The sequence below is a fragment of the Ruditapes philippinarum genome, unplaced genomic scaffold, assembly GCF_026571515.1.
Source record: "Ruditapes philippinarum isolate M1 unplaced genomic scaffold, ASM2657151v2 ctg6274_1_1_1_1, whole genome shotgun sequence".
Lineage (NCBI taxonomy): Eukaryota > Metazoa > Mollusca > Bivalvia > Venerida > Veneridae > Ruditapes > Ruditapes philippinarum.
This window is the reverse complement of record NW_026863885.1, coordinates 94,816-122,613: the sequence shown is the minus strand read 5'-3', so window position 1 is coordinate 122,613 and position 27,798 is coordinate 94,816. Positions and strand designations below refer to the sequence as shown.

Sequence of the window (27,798 nt, the reverse complement as noted above, 5' to 3'; positions counted from 1 at the left end):
TTGTGCACCTGGGTATTTTTGTCTGGATATTTTTTTAGAGTTATTGCCCTTGACTTAGTAAAATTTTGCAATTTCAACTTGTGTCGCATGTAACTCAAAAAGTATTTGACACACAGCAACAAACTTTACAGGAATGATCCTAGGTGGTCCCCTGCCAAAGTTGATCAAATGGTTCGGTCTGTTGCATAAGTAGGTCACAGGCCAGAAAAGGAGTTTCAAAAATGCAAAATTAAAAAATCTTGTCTGAAAGTACAAGGCCTAGAGCTTTGATATTTGGTATATGATATAACCTATAGGATCTCTACCAAAATTGTTCAAATTTTAGCCCTGGGGTCAAAATTGGCCCCACTCCAGGGGGTCATAGATTTTCCTTATATGTATATAGTGAAAACTTAAAAATTCTTCTTGTTTGAAGGTACAAGGCTTCACGTTCAAAGAATATTACAGTTTATGCCATGATTAATATATAAATAAAGCCTTATGTCTTCAGTTGTTGTGTTAAATAATAACCAGTACTCGGCGGGGGTTATAAGAAAACTCAACCTGTTGGCTTTAACAATACGACAATGCACACTATCCAATGTCGTTCCTATCTTATGTAATGTACTTTTACCATTATAAGTTACAAATCAATTGATATATAAAGGATATTTTAGAATACATCAAGCAGTTAAAAGGTGTTTTCAACATTTTACAATTTTGCCGTGTTGGGCTTTCTTTAGGGATTCTGTTTTTCTCTATTTCATATTTGTATGTTTGGTTGGCTTTTACGTCGTATCAACACAGCACATGTTATATGGCAACTTTCCAGCTCTACTGGCGGTGGAAAACCAAAGGTGCCCTTCAATGCAATATTTAAGACACGAACATGCACCCGAGTAGAACCACCGACGTCTCAAAAGCTAGCTGTAAAGCTTCCTCACATGAAAAATAAAAAGTCCCTCTCGGGGATTGAAACCCATGGCGGTGAGGGGCAAGTGATCTTAATCACCCGGATACGGTCTTCCTCTTACTTTTAAAATGTTTAATATTATCATCCTGTAAATACAATAATAAAATCAACAATAATAATTATTATTATCATAATTATTACAATAAATTAATTATAGTTTAACTCGAACAAAACAATCACATGTAAAACTATTAGTACATTTCTACATAAAACATCAATATCTCATTTCATGGACATGTAAGTTCTATAAAAGTTAGTGTGTGTTCTATGCCAGTTATTCTACATATATGTTCAGTGTTTTCTTAAAACAATGGTTTCATCAATCATGAATTAAGGTATTAGGACCCTAATGGGCACTATCAGGAACTAAAGAAATGACATCATAGGTCAGATGTATACCTTAAAGTACGCCTGTATGCAAAATTTAAACAAAGTTTACCGTACGGAAATCAAGTTATGGCCACTTTTCTGAACTCAAGCTAGGATGTTATGAGGGCCCTTTTTTAGAAATGAGGAACCTTTAAATAATCTGCAATAACATTCTAATGAAAAATGTTTTCTCATGAATATTTGGTAAGAAACAAATAGTACCATTCAGCTAACAATCCACATAAGCAAAATTATGGTTTCTACTTAAAATTTATGAAATCTGTATAAAAATGTTACCCTACCCCACCCATTTTTACCATTTGTCTGACCATTTTTCTACTTAGGGAGCCTTTTTTAAAAAATCCTTAAAATTTACCCAAATGAATGCCTGTTTTCAAAATTTCCCTAATTTTTTTTAAAAAGTATATTGGTTGATCTTGTAAAATATTAAATACTTTTACCGTCTAGTTTTGATTATATTACACTTTGAAAATATCAGGTACCATATTTATTACTAGATTTAGCATAATTTAGCCAATAAATACCTATATAAATTAAAAATTCAAAATTAAACACTTTTTTCTTTCCATATGGGACATGTGAGATACATAAATAATGTTACAAGAAAAAAAGAAAGAAAAAAAAAGTTGACCCTTCTGGGGATTGAAACCCTCATTTTCAATGTAGTTAACAGTAATTCTAGCCTATTTGAATACTCTTCAACGCGGAGGTAATGCATTAGGGTGCTAATACCTTAAAAACAAGGACTCATTTTTAATACTCCCATTATAAAGAATTTTGCGAAGGAATTAATCAAAAACAGTCTTAATTACATTGTCACAACTTTCCCCCTTGAGCATGTAAATGACATTTATGCCCTTCGTTATAGACACATTACGAAATGGAATTGTTCTCACAAATAATATTATGCGGTGCAAATGTATTCAGCCATTATTAAACTTAATAATCGATAAGTTATGTTATTCTAGAATTGAAGTAGTTATTCTACAAAGCATTTGTTTAAACAGTAAATGAAACAAAATATGTATTTCAAACCATTGACTTTTGTTTGCGAAGACTTCGTGAAATACCCAGGTACTAATGATAGATAGTAAGATATGAATTCGTCATAATAATGCTACTAATGTTAAATGATCAACTACGAAATAAACCTAGAAATTATAAATATTAATGAAGTCTCATACTGTTCAGCTAATGGGAAGTAAACTAACTTACTTTATAATAATTTTCAAAAATATTGTAACTATAAAAGTTTGTGCTCATTCACAATCATGCTTTAACTCCAATGAAAGGTAATAGTGTGTGTCAATAACGTCATTAAGAATGTTTATAACAATACTGGGTAAAAACGCCTGATATAGACTCGTTTGGTGCAATACATAAAGAACTCATTTAGTATAGTTTAATACATCATTGCCAGAATTGAAAATAAAATGCAGCTTAATAATTGCATCATAGGTACCAATATTGACTGCAAATGGGTCATAAGAAATTAGAAAATATTTTGAGTTGAGTCGGTAGGAGAAATTGATTGGAAATTATATGAAATAGTTTAACGCAAAACAATATAAATGACGTTACAGGAGTACTCCTTATTGTCCTCCGCCTTTTCGAAGAAAAAAAGGAGATATAGAAATAGGCTCTGTCCGTCCGTCTGTCCATACGTCCGTCCGTCCGTCACACTTTCGTGTCCGGTCCATAACTTTGTCATTTATCAAAGGAATTTGAAATCACTTGGCACAAATGTTTGTTATAATAAGACGATGTGTCATGCGCAACAATCAGACCCCTACCTCCAAGGTCAAGGTCGCACTTGCTCATTCAAGGTCAACATTGTCTATTTGAGGGTATATGTCGTGTCCGGTCCATAACTTTCTTATCTTTTAAGGGATTTTGTAAATACTTGCCACAATTGCTTACAATAATGAGAAAATGTGTCATGCGCAACAACCGGTCACCTACCTCCATGGTCAAGGTCACACTTGGAGGTCAAAGATTAACATAGTCTGTTACAGGGTATATTTTGTGTCCGGTGCATAACTTTGTCATATATCAAAGGAATTTGAAATAACTTGGCACAATTATTTGCTAGTGTGATGCGCCACAATCAGACCCCTACCTCCAAGGTCAAGGTCGCACTTGCTCATATAAGGTCAACATTGTCTATTTGATGGTATATGTCTTGTCCGGTCTATAACTTTCTTATCTTTGAAGGGATTATGTAAATACTTGCCACAATTGTTCACAAAAATAAGCTGATGTGTCATGCGTAATAATCTGTCACTTACCTCCAAGGTCAAGGTCACACTTGGAGGTCAAAGATTAATATAGTCTGTTATAGGGTATATTTTGTGTTCGGTCCATAACTTTTTCATATATCAAAGGATTTTGAAATTCTTGGCACAAAAATTCACTATAATAAGACGATGTGTCATGTGCAACACCTACATCCCTACCTCCAAGGTCAAGGTCACATTTCGAGGTCAAAAATTAACATTGTTCAAGGGTATATATTGTGTCCGATCTAGAACTTCCTCATAGTTCAAGGGATTTTGAAATAACTTGGCACAAATAGTCACAATAATAAGAAGATATGTCATGTACATCACCTGCACCCCTACCTACAAGGTCAAGGTCACACTTAGAGGTCAAAAGTTAACAGAGTCTGTTATATGCTATACTTTGTGTCCTGTCCATATCTTCTTCATAGATCAAGGGATTTTGAAAATACTTGAATTGATAGTCACAATGATAAGATGATATGTCATGTGTAACACCAGTGTCCCTACCTCCAAGGTCAAGGTCACATGTAGAGGTCAAAGATTTACATAGTCTGTTATAGGGTATATTTTGTGTCAAGTCCATAACTTTTTCATAGATCAATGGATTTAAAAAATACTTTGCACAAATAATCACAATAATAAGACGATATGTCAGGTCCAAACCATGGGTCCCTACCTCCAAGGTCACACCAAGAGGTCAAAGATTAACATAGATTGTTAGAGGGTATATTTTGTGTCCCATCTGTAACTTCTTCATAGTTCAAGGGATTTTGAAAAGAGTTACAATATTAGACGATATGTCATGCACAACACCTGGACTCCTACCTCTAAGGTCAAGGTCACACTAAGAGGTCAATGCTTAACATTCATTTTATTTCTTTAATAAATTTATTGTTGCATTTGCTGATCTAGCATTGTTCATAGTTTTGGACTGAAAATCCTTAGATCCATACCTCAATCTTTTGAAATAGCACAATGTTATGCTTCATATAAAACTTCCCCGAGGCGGGGCACGTTGGTAACTCTGCTACAAATTCTTGTTGAGGATATAATGCAATGTACTTCCATAAAAATGGATAAGGAAACACTCACTTAGTTGCCAATGTAGGAAGGTGTGCTTAAAAAAGATATAGATTGAATAATAGTTCAACTACCTTCAGAGAACATTTAAGCAAAAGTCTTTAACTTAATATAGTAGTATTATCTAAAAAAAAATTATATAGACCTAGAGTTCCTATAATATTGGAACTTACCCTCAAAGAAAATCATTTACTTAATCAAAGTTAATGTCTGAAACTACATTACTTTCTAGTCATGAACTTACAATTCAGTAATTAATATAAGCATTATTTGTTAGTGACATGTAATCGTCATTTACCTTTCATTTGTAATACGTCAAACGCAATGTTTACAATTAAGATGTTTTCAGACATTAACTGACACGTAAGCAGAATCGAGGTGGTTCTACTCAGGTGCCCACTCGCACTTTAAATAATGCACGGAAGGTCTAGAGATTTTATTCAACAACTTAGCTGGAAAGTCACCGCATTAAAGTCATCGCATTACCTTTTGGGTATTATCTTCCTGGATAATACATGTTCTTAATAAAACCTGTCCGGAGATTGAATTGATGAAACACATACAGTGATACAGATTAGTAACAGAAAGTGCAGTTTCTTAGAATTATAATTCTACCTTGCATAATTTCCTCCCTAAATGATAATTTAATATCTAATAATTAATTATATAGAAAATAATTGAACTATCAGTGAAACTAGTCTCTATAACTAATGATGTTACAATAATATTTCATTGCCTGTTTAGGATTTACCCACCGGACAAGCACTTCTTACTTAAGGGCGAGAAATCACAATTAATCAATGTAGAATAATGGTTCGTGACACTGCAAACTCTCCTTCTCTCAATGTCTCTATCAATGTGGAAAAGTTTTAATAAAATTCATTCATCTGGACAAGAATGTGAGGAACGGTTAGACTGGCGATTGGATGAACGTCACATACCTCAGGGGGAGTGAAAATGCTAATTCCATACTGTAGACTTATATGCGGCTTTATGCCTTAATTATGTGAAACTGTTAAAATGTTGCAGTAATGTGTAGTTTTGATATGTATAGACGTCGTAATAAATGAAGAGATACTAGTGAGAGTATTTATACATAGAAAGTATGTATTTATCATTCGTTTTTGAATCAAACAGACCAGACACATATTTCATACCTTGCACTAAATCATGTAGGACATTCATCAATCATATGTACCTCTATGCAGAAATGATTATAATTCAAATTGCTAACAGCAAGGCTTTATCTGTATGTTAATAGTATTTGAATTTGACACATTGTTCAAGTGCTAACGATTTTATTTTTCTATAAACTATTTACCCAGATAATACAGTTTCTTTGTCAAATTTCGTTCTTAATACGTTGTAATAACAACAACAACACAAAACAAACAAACATGTTAATCAGATTTAACTTCTTAAATTGTTATAATAAAATTATCTTCCTTTATCAATTGCACTATATAGTTAAATATCTGCATCTAAAACTGTCGATGTTTTAAATATATCTAAACACGTAACATAAAAATACATTTTATATCACTTATTATCACAAAAAAAACATTATTACATTACGTTTTATTAGTTTTCTTTCTGTCGTATCGGCACCTAAAAAAAATTAAACAAAACCTATTTTTATTTCTTAAACAATTACTTTGGACCTACAATACCTTTTAACTAACCCCACAATGACGTTTCGGGTATAGAGATCACCAATGCTGATACTATTTCTGTGGGGAAAGGTTTCTGTGGGGAAAAGCAATTGCTCTTACGCTGAAAAAAGCATTATCTGAAATAAGTTAATGTTTCAAAAGAAATACCTTACTTACATCTACATCAAGCTCATATGATTTGTTTTAGAAGTATGGTCTACGTACGTAAAACTCATAGCTTTCGAATGATAAAAATATATAAAACATAGCAAAAATAAAGCCATTCGCTACAGTATTCATTGGTTTGTCTCACCTTACAACACACAACCATATTAAATATTTCTACTTCCTTACTAACGCAGTAAGGTCCTTTTGTGTATTTTGACAAAATTTTGGTAATTTACAAGGGTTGTTAGTGCCATTAATAATACGTAAATTGTATTCTTTTGGTAACTTCACAATATATTATAGTGATAAATACATTTTCAAATTTTCTTGAAAATTAGCATGAAACTAGAGGCATGCTGCTTTAAATGAAATAAATCTGCTTTATATAGATACTCATAGGAATAACAATTCATTTATAAAGCAAGATCTTTAAATAACGCCTCATATGAAATCTATGTTTTGACAGACTGTTTCGGGTCAAACAATTTCATTCCAAGCAATTCTTCTTCTTGAAAATTCAATATAGTATTCAAATTGAATTCCTGCAACGCGATTAAACAGTCAAGCTAGATGTGATGTTGGCGAATTTTGACATCCACCATTTTAAGATAGTTTGGGAAACTATAAACTGAAAAATGATATTTGTCAATCTATATATTCTTTTAGCGTTTTTCTTCTTTCAATTTAACTGCTTATTTTATAAAGTTTGTTCTCGCGAGAGGCCACGCAATGAGCAACATCTTTCACGCCCAACAGCACCGGCAGGATGTATTCTTTTTTTGTTTGGTATTACGGCGCACCAGCACAAATTAGGTCATATGGCGCCGAAACCGGATTTTTTTTTCTAAACAGGAGTCAAAACCACCTCATATACTGGAGCTAAGAGTTGCGCAGACCCTAATAATTGGAACCCATTTAGTCGCCTTTTACAATCATGAAGGTTGAAACGCCGGTTTCAATTCTGATTCCTCAACCCCTAAAGGCAAAAACAAAACAAAATGTAGTGGAATCAATGGCCAGAAAGACAAAAACACTGAGATAAAGTACATAATAATATATGAAGTTATTATATACATATCTTACCCAACAACCTAGGGCTATAGGTATCAATTTTCTGCCAGTATGTATTATAGTCAATAAATAGTATGAAACAGTAACATAAGGCACGATTATATATAAAACTAATGCGAAAGTGATAGAAATAATACAAATAAACTAAAGTAAATTTTAATAATTAAGGTATAGTGGAAATAATTACAATAAAAAAGTAAAACAATTACTGTAAATACTTATTATTTACAAAGTCATACTCGTACATCAACGTATAAATATTTACTAGCAGCGTTAAATTTTATACATGTATTTAGTTTCAGATTCTTTAAAGACAATATGGGTACGCCAGGTCAGTTTGAAAATGAATGTCCACGATAATTCAAAAATTTAGTTACCCAAAGCATTTCTAAATATTCATATGTACATGCACTGTGAGAATGTAACTTAAATAAGAAATTGAAAACCATTTTAACATTTTGGTATCAACAACACAATTTAAATGCAATACAAACTAATAAAATATACATTTGATCAGACTTGCAGTTAATATACGGAAATAGTTTTCTTAAACAGATTAATGTTAAATTTTTTGTTGAATAAAAAGAACAGGAAAACACATTGAACTCGAGAGTGGTTAAAGCAATTAAGATAAAGTTAAACAAATAAAAAAGGTAATTAAAACCCACACGTAATGTTGGTAAGATACAGATGATGCCTTGAAGGAGTAAAGTACAATAATATGATTGTGTTTTCTTAAAGGAAAGGCAGCGTTGAGGAAATATCGCTAAGTTATTACATATATATGTAAAGCACACAGGTATAGATTAAAGCAGTTTAGCGATAATTGTCTTTGTACGACAGATTTGTATCTTATCAAAATGTTATAAAAAGCAAAACGTATCATCCGTGCTGTATCAGAATAAAGCGAGCAGTGTCCACATTATGATGAATAAAATTGCGAATTTAATACAAATATCCTGTAAAGAGTGTCAAATGCTCATTTCAAACAGGGGCATTTCTGGTCTTTTTCCACTTGTACTATATAAGTGTAGGATCGTTTCGACTTAACATTTAACCAGAAATGAAAACAAAGTAAGCAAATCAAAAAGAAATACTTGATAATTATAGCTGATCAGATAAGAGACATTTCTGGTGCGCTTCCTTCTCTGAAATAATTGACCATCTTAATAACAAACACGGAAACTTTTACATTTTGCTCATGTCGATTGTAATACGTATAACAACCTTATTTAAAAGGGTTTTGGTATAGCAATAATTTAAGAAAGCTTAATTGTTTTAGCTCACCAGAACCGATAGTATCAAAGGGGGATACTCCGGCGTCATGCGTCAACAATCATCTTCTTCTATGAAACTGATGGGCAGATTTACCTCAGATTTGCCATTTCAATTGGCCCCTTTTAGTGGTCAACATAGCTAAATATAGAAAAACCTTAAAACATCTTCTACTACTAAATTAAATGATGGATGATCACCAAAATTTGTATTATTCTTAGGTATTCTAGTTTCAAATTTGCTCATTTTAATTTGATTGGCCCTTTTAAAAGATAAAAATAGAAAAACCTTTAAACGTCTGCTTCTACAGAACTAATTGATGGATGATCACCAAACTGTGTCTGTAGCATTCTTAGGTAGTATTTTATCTTTTACTGAAAAGCAATTGTTTCTGGTGAGCGACTCGGGGCCATCATGGCCCTCTTGTTTTTTCTTGTAGCTTCTAAGAATGTGAAACATTTAAATACATGTGAAACAATAGTTCCATATTAAAAAAAACTGAAGAAATGTTTTTATTACAAATGTTTCCTGAAATATAGTAATGTGTAATCGGACATTGTATTTAATCAAAGGTATCAAGAAAATTGGTTGACACAGTCATACATTATTGGCCCATATCTACTTATCTCAAATTTAACTTAAAAATTGCTTTGAAGCATATCTCTTGTATCGAATAGAAACCAATGATATAAATGTAGCGACAGTAAAGTATTGATGCAACTATCAGCGAACTATTAATTGAAATATTACAAAGTATGACGAGGAACATGATCATGAAATAAATTAGTTTAAAGAATGAATTAAAATCTGATGAAAGTTTGCTCAGACTAATGAATGCTTATAGTAATAGTTCTAATAGGAGTTAAATGCACGTCATGGTTCTCTTTCCATCAAACAGATAAACATGTAAAGTGCGTAAGGAATTGATTAGAATCATTTCATGACATTCTTAGACAGAAGAAGAGAAGTGTTGAAAAAAGGTCCGCTACATGGACACTCATATTAGAATTAAATATGCTTTTTATTTATAAAATAAAAACTGCTGTACCTGGAAAATTACATGTCATTGTATATAAAACATTTAACTGTAAATGTAAATCAAATAATCATTTAAGTCGTGCTTATTGTACACATAACAGGAAATTTAGTCAGATGTTATAATAACAAGGCAGTCTGAAGGACAGCTAAATCCCCTTCCGCAGGGAAGATGAATGCGTACTTCTTGACGTTTTACCAACCATGACCTTGATGTTGTGCCATGCATATCATAAGCACAGTCTCACGATGGTGATAATTTGTGCCAAGTTATTTAAAATTGTCCATATAGTCAAATGATTATGGAGAACATATGAACTTGACCTTGGATGTAGCAACCTGGATGATGAGCTCTGCAGATGTGTCATAATGGGGATCATTTGTGCCAAGTAATTTTAAAATCTTTGAATTGTCAATAAGTTATAGAGCTGACATAAAAATATGTGTTTTTACATTGGACCTTTGAATGTGACCCTGACCTTCAGGGTTGTGACTTGATTATTGTACTCTGCCAATAGTGTCATAATGGTGATAATTTCTGTCAAGTTATCTTACAAACATTGCAGCCGTTAAAATTTTATGGACAGACACGAAATGTAGACTTTCTTACATTGACCTGTGTGACCTTTGGGTAGCAATTCACTTATTGCGCTCTGCACATGTACTCATTATGGTGATCACTTGTGCCAAGCTATTTAAAAAAATGTCTCAGAGGTTTAAAAGTTATGGAGAGGACACGAAATGTAGATTTTCATAATTTGACCTTTAAGTATGACCTTGACCTTGGGTATAGCAACCCAATTATTGCCCTCTGCACATGTTCTTATAATGATGATAAATTGTGCCAACTTATTTTTTTTAAATTTCAGCGGTAAAAATGTTATGGAGTGGAGACGAAATGTTGACTTTTTAACATTTGACCTAAAAGTGTGACCTTGACCTTTTGTATAGCAACCCAATTATTGCGCTCTGCATGTCGTCTCATTTATGCCAAGTTATTTAAAAAAAAAATCAGCGGTTTAAAAGTTATGGAGCGGACAGGAAATGTAGAATTTTATTATGGAATGAAGACTTTTTAACATTTTACCTTTAAGTGTGACCTTGACCTTGGGGGTAGCAACACAAATCTTCATTTCGTCTCATTATGCTGATTACTTGTGCCAAGTTATTTCAAAATATTTACAGCGGTTAAAAAGTTATGGAGCGAACACGAAATCTAGATTTTTTAGTATGAAATGAAGACTTTTTAACATTTGATCTTTAAGTGTGACCTTAACCTTGGAGATAGCAACAAAATGTTTGCACTCTGCACATTGTCTGATTATGATGATCACTTGTGCCAAGTTATTTAAAAAAAAATCAGCGGTTTAAAAGTTATGGAGCGGACACGAAATGAAGACTTTTTATTGTGAAATGAAGGCTTTGTAACATTTGACCTTTAAGTGTGACCTTGACCTTAGGGGTAGCAACCAAATTTTTGCGCTCTGCACATTGTCTCATTATGATGATCAGTTGTGTCAAGTTATTTCCAAACGTTTACAGCGGTTAAAAAGTTATGGAGCGGACACGAAATGTTGACTTTTTATTATGAAATGAAGACTTTTTAACATTTGACCTTTAAGTGTGACCTTGACCTTGAGTCTAGCAACCAATTTTTTGCGCTCTGCACATCGTCTTATTATGGTGATCACTTGTGCATTTATTTAACATGCATATTTCATACAATATACAACAGACGTTAGTAATGATATATAGCATCGGCCTTAATTTATATCAGAGATATGTTTATATATTTAAACAGTCTTGCTTCGATACTGTTCAACACTTTCACGAAATTGTTATAAACGTCATTAAAACATATAATGTTTATGTCCCTTTTCAATTTTCTTTTTTATTAATGAAGAATGAACAAATATATTCTGGCAAGGTGTTCAAATGATCAAGCAATTATTCAACATTGACATTTGAATGCGTTTTACTTGTATTAATATTTTAAGTATACACTCGCGTTACAAAAATGACCTAGGTATTTATTGTATGATTGAATTAGTTTGGTAATATCTTTCGCAATGCTTACCATCTTTTATATTCGTACATCGAAATAACTTATTTTATTTGATCGTCAAAATATCGACAAACTCATGAGGATGGTAGTGGTAATTTCAACCTTGAAATGTTTCTAGATTTGCTAAAGATTGCTACCTTTTTGTTCGTTTTTGACAAAAGAGGGTGTCCTTATCAACAAAATAAATGAGAATTACTGAATGTATTGAAAGAAGACCTTTCCTTAAATATGCTTAAATATGTTTTATTTGGTTTGAAGAAGATTGATTATTGATTACATTTAATTAGAAGATTAATTGATGAAACACTTTTGAAAAACTGTCATTAATATGATGCCATTAATCACTTTATTTCAGTATTTTCATTGCTACTTAACATTATTTACTTTATGGATAAAATCTCTTGGCTACAAGATCAATATTTTATTAATCACGTTTAAACTGACCGTTTGCATTTGTTATACAAATGCAGTAAATGCTCAATCTTCTGCTTTTATTTACTTGTAAGGTAACTTAAATGAATACACTAAAATAGGTATTGGCTGAATACAATTATTGTCATTATCTTGTAGTGTATTCAGTGCATCGGAAAGTATCTTGAAAAGGAAGGATGGCATATTATTAATGTTTCAATGATAAATGCGAATCAACGAGATGTTTCTACAAACTGTTCATGGAAATTAACAGCATTGTTCCATTCCGGACCACGAGACTTGTTTTCACTATTAGAATATCGTCAAGCTTTCAATTCAAAACAGTGTGACGCATCTGTGGTTGTTAATCAAAAGCACTTTCATAATAAAATTTAACATTAAAATGGGTGGCATAAAAAGGAGCTTGCATTTAGTATTGTCGTCCATAAATAGACTTAATACAAAATCATATACATGTATTTCAAACATTGTAGTGTTGGTCAATCCTTAGGAATTGTATTTTTTATAATCTTGACCTAAAAACAGAAATGATGAATTTAACCCATTGCTTCATGAGCATTTTGTGAAAAATGGCTGTTTTCATTGAAAAGTCTCCCGTTACAAGTTCAAATTGCTATAATACTATAAAAACTGCTTCAACACTAATCAAACTTGGCACAAATGTTGACTGGACCATTGCCCTTGCAACAACATGCTCAGGCTTAAATTTTCTGTTACCATGGCAACGAGGGGACATCTCAAAATTGCCAAAAATCACTATTTTGCGTTGATTTTTTCCATCAAAATTGATTTCAAAGTGCTGCAACTTCTCAATGGATTGAGATAGAGTCAAATGCTTTTCAGCGTTGGTTACACGTTACCTTATGATCAATCTGGGGTCATTTACAGCCTCTCACAAGTCCAAAATTTTCTTGGCGATGAGGGGGACTCCGCCCCCCTTCAAACCCCCCAAACAGAAGGGGGCACATCCCCCTTCTGGCAACCCCCTGATGTATCTTTTGGTTGGGGGGCCGCGCCGAAAAAGAGGTCACTTTTTTTAACAACATTTCTCAAACAAAAACAAGTGTTTGGGGCCTAAATAAGGCATTTTTTCATCATTTGAGACAACAAAAAGGGGGGGGGTGAAAAAGGCGTTAAAAGGCGTGTATATGAAGTAATGGGTTAACGAAAACATGAAATGATGATTACTGACAGGAAATAGATAAGAAATTTATAATCACGACAAATGTTGCTTTTCCTATACACACTTACATAGGAATAAATATATATATTTTAAACATTCTCCTATGCAATACGGGATATATTATTAAGCGGCTGAGGAAGTATATATATAGATAGCCTCTTCTCAGATATGGGTTTAAGAGCTGTGTATTAATAAATTGCTATATTGCACAATACATTATAAGATCTAAATATTTTTTGTTTGTAGATTCTTATGATTTGTGACCAAAAATGTCAGAATACATTTGTACACTGTTCATAAAGAATCTTATGAAGCTAAAGAATATAATTCAAAATATACATAGTTTCTGTTAATATTTTTAATACTTCGGACTAATAAAAATTTGGAATGATGTCTAAAATTATGACAATAAATCATACAATTAAAAAAACCAAAAGAACTTATTGAGATGGAATATTATCAAGATTGAGATTGACAGTGTTTTGCCTGGATCACAGACAATTAGAGTCTTTGAATTATATTGTCTTCTACTGTTTCAAAATGCCAAAAATTTGACATAATACTTGGCCTTGCTTGATTGAATTTCGATTTTGCAATCGCGTCTTTATTTCTGTTTGAAGATTAAAGAATGTGATTAAAGTAAATTAATTTTCCATTGAGCGGAAATGAGTATTACAAAGCATTGAAAATACATGTATATTGATTGCGTTAGAATTTCTTAAATTTTTTTCTCAGAAAACATATTGATAATGTACTACAGTTTGAGATATACTGTAACGGGTCAATTCATTTTTACGTGTTTCCTTACTAAATTTATCTATAATGTTGATATCTATAGACGCATATAATAAAATATTTTTATTAAACTAATTTGAATGTCCATGCAAAGGTCATTTACATGGAACAGCTTTTGTGTTGGAAAAGAACGCTAGGCACCCCCATTAACTTACTGGTATCTTAGTAGTACTACTGAAACCAATAATAATAATAATAATAATAATAATAATAATAATAATAATAAAAATTAAAAAAAAAACATTATAGAGATCACTTTGCCGTCGAGAAATCATTATTGGGGTCGGTATGGGGATATTTTTTTGTTGTTGTTTTTTTAGAGTTTTACGTCACATCGACACAGTATAGGTCATATCGCGACGTTCCAGCTTTACTGGTGGAGGAAGACCTCGGGTGCCCTTCCGTGCATCATGTCAGGCACGAACGGGCACCTGAATAGAACCACCGACGTTCCGTAAGCTAGCTGGATGGCTTCCTCACATGAAAGAATGCAAAGTCCCTGTCGGGATTCGAACCCACAGCGGTGAGGTGCAAGTGGTTTGAAGTCAACGACCTTAACCACTCGGCCACGGACCCCCCAGGGGGATATGTACGAATGAAATAAAACAATAAGCTCCTTCACCTTTTCGACTTGCACTTCTACGCTACTTTAGTGGTAGGGGCTCTTATTAGCTGTGGACAATTTATATTATCTACAGACAAAGGAATTGTACGTGCTTGAATAAATTCTAACGCCTGCTGTAGTATTTTCCAAATATCATTCCTGTTTTTGTTCAAGAATGTAATTACTTTTAAATTACACATTTATATGTATTTCAAGATTGTGTTCTGATTCGCTCTAAACTAACTGTTTTTAGATTAGTAATGCTATTGATGTTTGTGCATAGAGAGCGTTAATTAATATTTCTTGAAATAACATAAACTACTTTTTGTACTTTAAACACACTTTTATGTATCTTATGTTAACTCCACCATTGGGATTGTAAAATGTAATTGCAAACACAGCAATTTTCAAAACAATCTATATCAAAGAAAATCTCGATAATTAACAGCCTTTTTAAATTCAGTTTGCCACCGATTCATTTCTTAATAAACAGAAGTTAAGTTCAGTTAATTAATGCCCGTAAACGTTTAAATTAAGTACCTATTATCAATATCGTAAAAAATGGTTGAAAAGAAAATGTTGTATCTAATGGGTGTTCTGGTCGTTCTATACAAACATATATCTCTGGGGAAATATAATACGTCTGTTGAGTATGTTAATCAATCAGTCAGTCTGACACCTCTTTGTATACAAAATCAAATACAGAAAATGATAATTAAATGTTATAATAAAGTCAAGTACGCAGTAAAGAAAAGTATTGACACGAACCTTTCAAATGAATGGCCATTTTATGCAAAATGTCGATTTGTTAATACTCTAATTAACAAATGAATTGCGCCTTGGTCGAGTGGTTTTTCATTGAGCAAGAATGTTTTACATTTATTGCTAATTTCTGGTTGGTTAAGATAAACTTAAAAGCCAAATGTAGTTTGTTAAAGGCTATGATGCCAAGTCATGTCCAAGCAAATAAAATTTCATTCGCGAATCGCCCTCATACTTCGATCGATGAAGTAATAGACCGTCCATTGTAGACCAATTCACTTTTAAAAGACACATTGCTTTTTTCAAATTCACTTCATTTACTACTTAGTACTCTGTTTAATCTGATATACTTTTCGAACATTAGTAGAATTTATATTTTAAGAAACATGGACGCCAAAAGAAAAGATTGAATGAAACTGGTAGAGCATAAGTATTTATTATTTTGCAAATCAAGGTGTTCAGTTGGGCGTTACAAACATAAATTGTCATTCATATATTTTTAAGTGTAAACGAAAATTTATTTGTTTAGCTCTTTGGGCATTTATTGAGTTCATTCACAATAATTTCTTGCCCGAAAACCAAACAGTGCAGGCTTTGTTCGAACGACACGTTTGTAGATTTGCCAGCTGAAGTGCTAAACTGTGGCTGCATTGGTATATTCTGCAGGCCAAGTGTTAAATAACATGTAGTGGTATAATTTGCAATGATAAATGATAGGAAATTGGATAAATATAAGCTTCATTATTCTCACTTACACAACCAGCGCAAATATAAATGTGACAAGACAGTAATAAGACAGCTGTTGAAATCAGTTTTTTAAATATATAGTTTTAATACTTATATTTCAAATTGGCGCGAATTTAAAGATGGAGTCTTGATGCTTGCAATAAATCACACCATTTGCGGTGCTAGGTAGGGAATAAAACTGTCTTCATGGGATGAAATATGATCAAGATTAAGAGTGACAGTTTTTGTCTGGAACATAAGGGATCCGATTGATTAACTGTTTTGCCCGATGCAGAATACAGATAATTCTATCGTCGAATCAAACTTGCCTTTTACTGTCTATTGTTTTGGAACGAAAGTTTATAAAGCTGTTCACCAGACGTACTACTTACAATCACATGATCCCATGGTATCGATACAATGTCATTTAAAAAGTTAACACTAGAATGATGATTTTACATTACAGTTTTGTTTAAAGCGCTTTGCTATTGCAGTGTGCAGTTAATTATTTAGATATCATCCACAAAAGTTCTTGAAACATTTGAGGTTACGTGCATACATTTACTACGCACAACTTTTTGTTCGTTGCAAATATTCATTTTCATTTAAGATGTTCGTGTTTCTTTATCTACACAGGAAATTCAGTAAATGTCTATGTACAAGGAAAACTCGGCTAATATAAATTACGACTATACTAACAAGGAACTTTAAGAACAATATTAATCAAAATTAAAAATGTTGTGTGCGAATGATTTATTATCCCAGCAAACATGCATATATGGGACCCATATGGGCTATATCTAGGCAAGCCCATATGGGTATGCCCATATTGGACCTATATGGGACCAATATGGGCAAGTCCTTTTGGGTACGCCCATATTGGACCCATATGGGTCCCATATTACAGCACTATAAGGAAAAACGATTTTTCGTTTATTTATTTCTTTAGAACTTGTTTACTTTGAGCTATAGTGTGACCACCTTGGCATAAATTGCTATTATCTTTTATAAAAATCGTAGCATTAACATATATACAAGCCATGAGGGACCCATATGGGTCCCATTCGGGCAACCCAATAAATATTAGCATGCCTGAGCATGTGCGAGAAATTAATTTGTTTAGTTTTTAAATTGGTTTTAATTTTTATAATCTAAATATAAAAATGTGTTTTAGACTATTAATTCAGAAATAATTTATAAAAATCTGCATTTGATGAAAAATTTATTTCGAGCATGCGCATTTCCGCTGCCGCTTAAAATCAAATTGTGTATTGAAACGTTAACTTGTAAAATTGTACACGAAAACAATATTTCGTTTCAATTCGGAACATTTAACCACGATTTCGTATAACGACCTTTCATTTTATATCCTTACACATTTATTGTGTATGTAGGTAAGTGTAAACCGTCATTTATTTTTTGTTTTTGTCTTTGCCATGGTATTTCGCGATAGTCGTTTGTCAGTTTAATTTGCGACATTTTCTAGAATTTACACCCACTATTAGGCACTTTAGCTGACCTATGGATGTGTATAGTTGTTATTGTTGAATAACTTAACTGTGACGGAGTCGACACTAACATTTTAATAATATTGTTTCTATCTAGACTAAATTTTAAGAGATCCTTTTTTAAAGGGACACCATCATAATCCAGTGACCCCTCCTAGCCTTAGAAGTCCCTTCCATTTTGAACCAATATTTCATTCATAAGCATTTTAAAATATTAAATGCAAATACTTATTATTACAAATACACCAATAAACACTTTCCCCAACTAGCAGACGACAGGCTTTTCTTATCAGTAGGTTTTCGAGTAAAGATAACCGGTTGCGTATCTCGCTGTATAAATCGTATGTAAAATGGTCATATGGTAGGTTTAACAGTTAATTTAAATACTTTGGTGACAAAAAATATGTAAAATTATATACTGTGGCAAAGCTAAGATCCCAAGCTTTCCATTGATGTAATAATTTTTAAAATCAGACATTTAATCACCACAAACTAGCGGTTTAAAAATGGCTTAATTTGTATTGTTTTAGCGTAAGAGATATCGATTTTACTCGAAGATAAGGGAAACAACTCGTATTTTTTCACTCGATATACCTCGGTTATTTACGTAGTTCATATGAAAAGTGTTTATGGGTGTATTCAAGTATTTTTTCCAAGTACCAACCAAGCCCTATGTTGCACAGGCACGAGTATCGGACCTGGGAAGAAAAAATATGACCCGAAAGATAATTAAACCTGTGTTCATCTTTAAAAGGTCAAAAACCGAAAAAAATTGTAAATTATACCCCCCTTTAAAAACATACTTTAAGTTAAGAGAAGGCCAGAAACTCCAGATTCGAGCCTGCAAGCAAGGGAGATACTTCCGGGGCCGTTGTGAAAACAATTGTCCAGACAATTAAAAAAATCTTTTATCACTTTCACGTTTGTATTAAGCTTCCAAATGGGACCAAGTCTTTAGCCCTTCCCGTTCATGAAATATCTATCGGGGAAACAAACGCATTCATGCTAAAAATCCTTGGTAGACAAAATTGCGGCACAACAATTCGGTACGTAAACATAGACTAGTACATGTTTGCCAGCTGATTACGGGTCATAATCATATTGTCACTTGGCGCAATAACTCACTTAATGTATATGTATTTTATAGGCCATCAAAAAGGCTGTATGAATCGGATAGTGGCACTGATGAGAATGAGACAGACACAGAGAGTAGGCCACCACAAGTTATTGACCAAGCAACAACGCCCAAAGAGTCACAAAGCCTACTTTCATCTCCGCCTCGCTTATCTGCACAGGCATTGCGAGAGGCCAGCAGTGATGTGCAAAGTGCTTCTCCAATACAAGGTGCTTCTGATACACCCTTCCGTGGGCAGATTATTGGGCCCAGTAAGTATAAACTTCGGAGCTATAAATATATTTATTATTACAGTACATACTTATTAAATGTTATATTCTCAAAACAAGTCAATAAATGTTATAACAAGCTGGATTGAGTGACACAGCCAAAAATGGAAAGTTTCACCTTGTGACGCCCCTAGTTCAAAAAATATTCAAAAGAAATTGATGATTACTTGTGTTAGTCTTTATCATGATGTGAATTTGTGCGCATATTCTTGCCTGACCCCACTACTGTTATCCAAAGTTACGGTCCCTGGAAGAGTCAAGAATGTTTATTTTCACCAAATGACATGCCTAGGCTCAAAAATATGTTAAGTTTAATTCATGATTTCTTATCATTTTCACATTTTGTGACCTTGCACACTCAACAATCCTTTTGAGATTTTAGCGTTAATTACTGTTAAAGCCAAGGAAAAATTTAAAATACTGGATTTTTTTCATTTGAGCCGGGTCATGACAAAACCAACATAATGGGTTTGCGACCAGCATGGATCCAGACCACACATAGCTCTAAAAGTATATGGCCTAGAATTATGAATCCTTTTTTTCAGCTGCTGTTACACAGATTCTCCGAGTCTTGGAGACAATGCGAGAGAAGAATCGTGAAATTAAGAGGATGGTGCAGCGAATGCTGTTAAGGTCAGCAGCAGATGACCAACCGCTGCAACTTCCGAAAGATATCTCATTCCCTATTCGTTATCCTGAGCAGATGGAAGCATTCGATGAGCTTCTGGGAGATCAGACAATGCTCTCATCTGTGGTAAGCATAGTGTTAGTCATGTATGTTGCTCCATTAGTAACTGAAAAAAGTATACCCCATATCCACTGGCCTAAAAGCGAAATAACATAATGGTCTGTGGTGAGCACTTGATGATAATGTATAATCATTCTGCTATATTTATGTTGGAAAATATTGCACAGTGGACAAACACTTTGCTGCATTAATTTCAGAATTAAAAACTGGCATGTTTTAATCTTTTGATTCATATTGACACAGTTATGTTATTTATATATGCTATAATAGCCATGAGCACAAGACATGGGCAGTTGGCCTCGTTTTCAACATTAATTATTAATTAATCAGCTTACAACTGACTGCAGCTATATCACAGAAATATTGTTAAAAGCTATGTAAAACCAGGAAACAAACATCTATATTTGGTAAAACATACCAGAATTAGTTTATATTCCAATTTATACTGCTCAAAATGCTACAAGGTGGCTTATGACCTTTGAATGGTTTCAATACCTTCATTTCACTTCATTTCATTCTTTAAGGATAAGAATGCTTGTTTTGTAGAATGTGTCCAAAGGAACTTGCCGACAAAGGCTGCAACGAGGAAGGATGTTGAAATAGAGGTTTCAAAGTGGATGGCTGGGGCGCGGGACCGCGATGGGGGAAGAAAAGCAAGAAACAAAGTGTCAGAGACCTTACCTGAAGAAAATGAAGGAAGTGACTAGACATGTTTTTAATTTAAAAATGCAAATTTATAGAGGATATTTGTTTGTTTGTTCGAAGATGAAATTCTATATCATCAAGAGAGCTTTAAAAACAGTATTCTCATGAGTGGCTATGCGCTCGTGAGAACACTGTTTTTTAAAGTTCCTTCAATGATATAAAATTACATCTTACACAACAAACAATAAAGTGTCTTTTTATTTTATGCTAATGAAATTTCCTCAATATTAACGTTAATATTAAATCTGTTTTCCCCACTGTTAACATCAATTTTAGTTGAATTTAAGTCCCATTTCTCATAAATACAGGAAGTCTTGGGCTGAAAAATAAGTTTGACAATCAACGTTGAATAGCCATGATATTATTTATTGAATTCAAAAAATTTGAATGATGATAAAATCTTTAAAAAGTAGTCTCGTCATAGAAAAGTTTGAAATTTTAATCATTTTACTGTGAAATTATCAAATATATTTTTCACGGATACATCAGTAATACACTCAAAAGCATAAAATAAATGACTTTTATTTTACATTTTCAAACCTTTACTTCATCTGCATATAAGTTATTCCACTGATTGAAAGTCAATATGTATCAAGGTATTTTTAAAATGTGATAAGGGTCAGAACTACAGTAAGCGGCTCATTTGTTTATCTTGTTATACTTTTTGTTGCTAATTTTAATGTTTGAGGTCATCAGCATAGCATGTCTTTCTTGTAAATGCAAAATTCTTGTCTAGTCAAATTTTGCCTTCTAGTCAGTATATTCTGCTGCTATGTTATGTTTGTTGTTGACATTATATGCTGTTTTTCTGTTGTCTATATGCTGTTGTTTTTTTTCTCCATTAAACATTGTTACTGCACGGAGGAAGGTAGTCTAGTACTGGTGTAACTCTCCAGAAACGATGGTTAGGAAACTACCCGCCTATATGACGTAAAAGGCGTAAAATGAAGCAAACAAACAAAAAAACATTGTTACTATTTAAATCAAGACATTAAATGCTTGGGGAATGTTTTTGATAGTGATCAATACAATTATAACATCTTGTCAAAACTTGACACTAACAGGGAACACATATATAGATGTGGTATTAACCTTGAAAATAAAGTTGAAATACTTTACAATGATGATTCTTGTAATCTTTATTGCTGTTATTGTTGAAACTTTGATAATATCGGAGAAATTACTGAAACCAACTATCTTTACTGACAAGTTTTTTTAATGAATTTCTTCACAACAAATTTGATCTTTGTGTAATATCACATTTTAATTATTATTGATTTTTACAAACTTGTACAAACTATTTTTTATTTTTCATCAGCTGCATATTTTGTTTACATGTCTATAAACAGTATTTCAATGTGCCAAGATTTTGTGTATTATATTTGTTACTTTTCATTAGCTGCATATTTTGTTTACACGTCTATTAACAGAATTTGTAACAACCGTGCCAACCTTTTGTGTATCATATTTGTTACTTTAGCTGCATATTTTGTTAACACGTCTATATAAACAGTATTACAACCGTGCCAACCTTTTTTGTATTACTTTTTGTTACTTTTCATTAGCTGCATATTTTGTTGACAATTACAACAGTGCCAACCTTTTGTGTATTATATTTGTTACTTTTCATTAGCTGCATATTTTGTCCACACGTCTATAAACAGTATTACAACCGTGCCAAGGTTTTGTTAATTATATGAATTTTTTTTCATCAGCTGCATAATATTTTGTTTACACATCTATGAACAGTATTACAACTGTGCCAAGGTTTTGTTTTATTATATTTGTTACTTTTCACGAGATGCATAACATTTTTTTCTTCAGCACTACAATACCAAAGTGTAATACATGGTTGTAATGAACAACTTTTTATATTAATTGATGTAGATCTGTATCATTTGAAAATGAAAGTAATTGGTAGATAGAAATTTGTAATGAATTACAGTAAATGTATAATACTTTTGCTATGAATCATGTAGAAAGTTAAAAAGACATTTGGGGTCATACTGTTGATTCACTGAAATTTAAACATTATACACATATATTTCTTGGAGTTCCAAAGACCTTCTGTAAAGTTTTACCAGTGTCTAGCATAAGTTTCATTTTTCCTTATAGTGATCTGTAAGGTATCTAATGTTATAAAACTGCATTTTTAATTATTTTGTTCGTACATTATAAACAGTTTTCAATTACATGTTGCTTATTTAGTGTACCAAAGTAATATTTACTACCTGGGACTTTTTGAATAATAATTAATATTTCTGTATTTTTGAATTAAAAACTATGTAGTCAAAATGAAATTCTGTGGATTTACAAATATGTACAGTTTACTAGATTTTTATATTGTACACTTTTCTAAGTTTATTTACATAAGTAAAGGTTTCTTTGTTGACATCAGGCGTCCACAGAATGTATTGAGAATCTGTATATATATGATATACACTTACCATAAGTGAGATTACTAAATAAAGTTACATTGTTAAAGCATATACATTGTGTATTGTTTTCTTGCATGATCATAAAGGCTTTGTGCCATAATCTGTCTGTTCCAGGAAACAGAATGAGTTAAAACATCATTTGAATATTTAACGCAAGTACAAGAATCATGCTCTGTAGCAAGCAGTTGCTATCTAAACGTTCAGCAAACTTGTAATTGAAGTAATTGAATATAGATCTACCCCGGAATTCAAAATCTACCCATAATGGAAGTATCTGGGCTGCCCATTTGAAACCCATATTTAGTACAAGGGCTGCCCATATGGGGCCCATGTGGGGCCCATATTGTGTACATGGGCTGCCCAGATGGGGCCCATGTGAATCCCATATTGAGTATAAGGGCTGCCCAGATGGGACCCATTTGGAACCCGGTTGCACTTCCTATATGGGGCCCATATGGGCAGCCCAAATGGGACCCATATAGGTGCCCATATGGGCCCCACATGGGTCCCATATAGAATGCTATCTGGGATGGACATGCTCTTCTTTTATTTAAGAATAATCGTTTAATAATATTTTAGAACGATTTTGTAATAAAAATTAAGTGTTAGATATGTGTTTAAGCAAGTTTTGTGTGCATAATACGTTATGGCCATGGATCATAATGTGTATTCTTTTATTATCAACCAGTAAAAATGAATTTTAAAAATGAAAACCAAAGAAAACATAGCAATAATGCCAATTTTAAATGTACTCTTCACATATTTAAACTTTCTTTTTTGAGAATATTATTCCAAGACCTTCTTTGAGTTTCTTTTTTTTTTCCATAAAGTAAAATATACCAAGTATGATATATGGTAACCAGGAGCTTTTTTTCAACATATATAGAGTACGTTATCAAACAACCTTATTAAACTTTAAAGGATAACATTGTGTTCTGTACTACTGTTCTATATTATATGTGTCCACATGTTTCATTTATATTTATTTTTCAAAAATATTTAATATTTAACATTTGTTGGGATATAGGACTGAGTATTTTAACAATTTGTGTTATTGGAAGTATATAATATATAAGCACATTATTGATTACAACCCATGAGTTGAATACAAAACAGACCATAGGATGAAAGTTTTTCTGAAACACGAGTGCTATTTATATATCCAGCCACACGAACAATGTCATCAAATTGACAATTATTGATAATCCTTCTTAGTTGTCAAATCAGTAATTTAAAAAAGACAACAAAAAACCCTAACAAAATGAAAAATATAGATCATAAAATCAATTTTTCAAATGATTTGTTTCCTTTTATTAGTTTATTGAAAATAAATGTCACTTCATAGGCATAAATCCAAAACCGTGATCAGCCGTGTCATTGATGAAAACAAGTAACAATCAACTGGCTGTACTTTTGTATTTAAGAACACATTCTTAAGACACATATACCTCTTGGGAAATATAAAAAAGTCTATGGTATGTGTTAATCAATCAATTGGACATTCTGGTACAGACGCCATACAAATTTGAATATAGGAAATGATAATTAACTGTAATAGAGACCAATACGCAACGACAAGCAAAGGCTAAATCGTCGGGGTTTAAGGCCGGTCATTGTTGATTATTATGCAAATAACTGATTTTTTTCTCTTTTTTCAACTTTTACATCAGTCAGATTTATTTCTTTTGCAATCTCATTTTAAGATATAAGTTAATGAGAATAAGGGGTTATGTTGGCATTTTGTCTGTTTCATAAAAGTCTGACCTAATAATTGTAGATCTATTGTTATAAATCAAGGGCAATGACTTGCTCAACATAAGTCTTTTTAACAACAGTCCAGGTAGATCTCCATATAACCTAACAAAGTATAAAAATCCCGTCAGAATAGGGTGAAAAGTCCTGTTTCAATATTTCAATCGGAGGATCATGTGTTTTTAAGATGAATTAGTTCCTAGTCAAAAACAATAACATATATCTCATGAAAGCCCCTTTCATATCCAGGCTGTGTAAAATTTAACCTAACTTCTAATGCTCTCTGAATATATTTTCTGTACTTTGATCTGAAATAATACATATTTGAGAACATAGTTTATAAAAGCATAATGCATTCTTTCTGTTCAAAAACAAAAAGGTTAAAGAACTATCATATACATTTTATTTTAGAACTATCCGTTACATTTTATTTCATAATGGCAAGAACTATCTTTTACATTTTATTTTAGAATGGCCAATGAGATTCCCAGATTTCATTTTGTAATCTTAAAATGACCAATGAAAACTCTTCTTATACGCATGATTTTATTTAAGCCTGATACATATTTGCAGCCGAATAATAATATCAAAACTAAGCATGCAACCTGTCAATTACATACGCTTTTGACGGCTGATCGTTATATATTGAATGCATTATAATTTGCGTGAGCGAACATCGTTACTGGGCAAATATAAGACAGACTCAAAATACATGTAACATTATGTTGGCACAAACACTTCTCATCGTAATAAAATATAAGAAAACAAAATGTTTTTGGAGTAATCTATCATTCTGCATTTGCCATAATAACAGATCATATAAGTTAAACTCGAAATCACAACATTAGATGAACACTATTTATGATAAAAAATACAATGTTGGAAACAATTTCTGCAAAATATATCATTAAATAACATGAAAAACATTGATATGTCAGTTAAAACAAATCTTTTTTGCAACATCTTCTCCTTCATTTTAACAAGGTTTTGGAAGATGTCTTGACTATATCATCTATGCACGCAATTCCCTACTTATACAAAACAATAAATACATCGGGCTCCATTAAGAAGAAAATCATCGGAATTTAGTAAAGAAGGGAGGCACTTGTCTGGTGCATTGGCGACCAAACTGATTTAATTATTTTTCTGGCTGAAGTTGAGTACAATAATATTTCGGATGTAAAGCAGTTGAGATTGTTTTGCCTTATAGGGGCAATAACATATAATATATATTTTAGTTTACAAAGTTTAACTTGTTAACTTAGTTGAAAACACTTATTGCTTGTCGAAAAAAACTCATTTCACACAATTGAGAATGAGATTGGTGAAGAAATGTAGCAAACTTGGAAAATCATAATCTTTTATATATAATGCCTGAAAAAAAGGTTATTCTTTTTTATTGATCTATCAATCAATTATGATTATTTAGAGTATAATTGCAACATAAAGTGTGTTTGCATTGTTTAATTTTGATTCCAATATGGTATTATCTCTTTGCTATTGATTCATTTTTAAATTGAATAATATTGCAACATAATCATTAACTTCAGTTATTTTGAGTCAAATATTGTATATAAAAATGAAATAAATAGAAAGAAAAGTATACAGGTATATACTTAAAGAAGAACACTTAAATATCGCTTGAAATGATTATGTATTAATAAGGAAGAAAAGTTCAAACCCATTTTTCATAGCATGCAAGTTGGGACAACATGCTGAGCTGTCGATACCTCTGCACAAGATTAATGTTTATGTAAATAAATCCTTACAATACAACCGTTTTGATGGCCAAAGCGAAAAAGCTAACCAACCCTTTGGTTTTACCTTGACTAATATGGTCAATAGATCAGCTCAACCACACAACCATTTATGATTCTAGGATAATTTTCCCAATAAATACTGACTGAATATCGGACATATGCACACCTTGTCAAAGTCTGCATTGGTCCCATAGATAGGATGTGTTGCCGCAAGCTGGTTAAGCGTTCCATTGTAAGGAAATTAAACTTCTTGTTATTCTAAAACCAAAATAAATGTTTTAAACAAATATAGCTACATGAAAAACCTTAATTTCTTTTACATGATCTGTGGTCCACATGAAGACATTTCTATCTTATTTTTGTAATAAGGAGCCTCAATATATCATTATGGAAGTCAATTATGTGTGTTATTTTTTCAATTCCAAAAGCAGCAAACTAATGTAAACTTGGAATGAGCATGCACACACTTAAATTATTCTTATTGTCTTATTTAGATTTATTATACATTTTCAACCACTTTCAACTGTAGTGATGGAATGAACATGAATTCCAATTAAACTCGTTATTACAGCTATAACAGCATGGAAAATGTAAAGATTGCTTCCATTTTTTTTTACAATATTTACCTCCCTTTCTAAATAGCGTGGAAAAGATAAAGATTGTTTCCAATTTTTACAATGTTTACCTCCCTTCCTAAATGCAACAGCCATGTTTGGAGTCAATATTCAATATAATAATATAATTGGAAAACTATGAACCCCCCCCCCTCCCCAAAAAAAAATGAACAGCATTTTTATACATATGAAGCAAAATATATTTATTGCACCAATATGTAGAAGATTCATTGTCAGTTGTCATGAAAATGATTGAATTATGAGATATCTTTATCTTCTTATCTTAAGCATATGGCTACCAAGATGGCGGTCAGAAGAGATAATAAATTCTAAGCGAAAAACATCGACTTACATTTCAAGGTATTTTCAAAATATTTCAATCAAATACCCCTCCCCA

General features: G+C 32.3%; 1 protein-coding gene across 1 annotated transcript in view; it reads left to right on the top strand.

The window, feature by feature from the left end:
- The window catches only part of LOC132723655 (uncharacterized), a 34,993-nt gene extending 14,653 nt beyond the window's left edge, over positions 1-20,340 (top strand). The window contains exons 4-5 of the mRNA XM_060708416.1: positions 19,003-19,366; positions 19,930-20,340. Of these exons, the coding sequence (XP_060564399.1) occupies positions 19,003-19,366; positions 19,930-20,228 (663 nt within the window). The 3' untranslated portion in view covers positions 20,229-20,340. The remainder of the gene's footprint in view (positions 1-19,002; positions 19,367-19,929) is intronic.
- Positions 20,341-27,798: the final 7,458 nt, after the last annotated feature.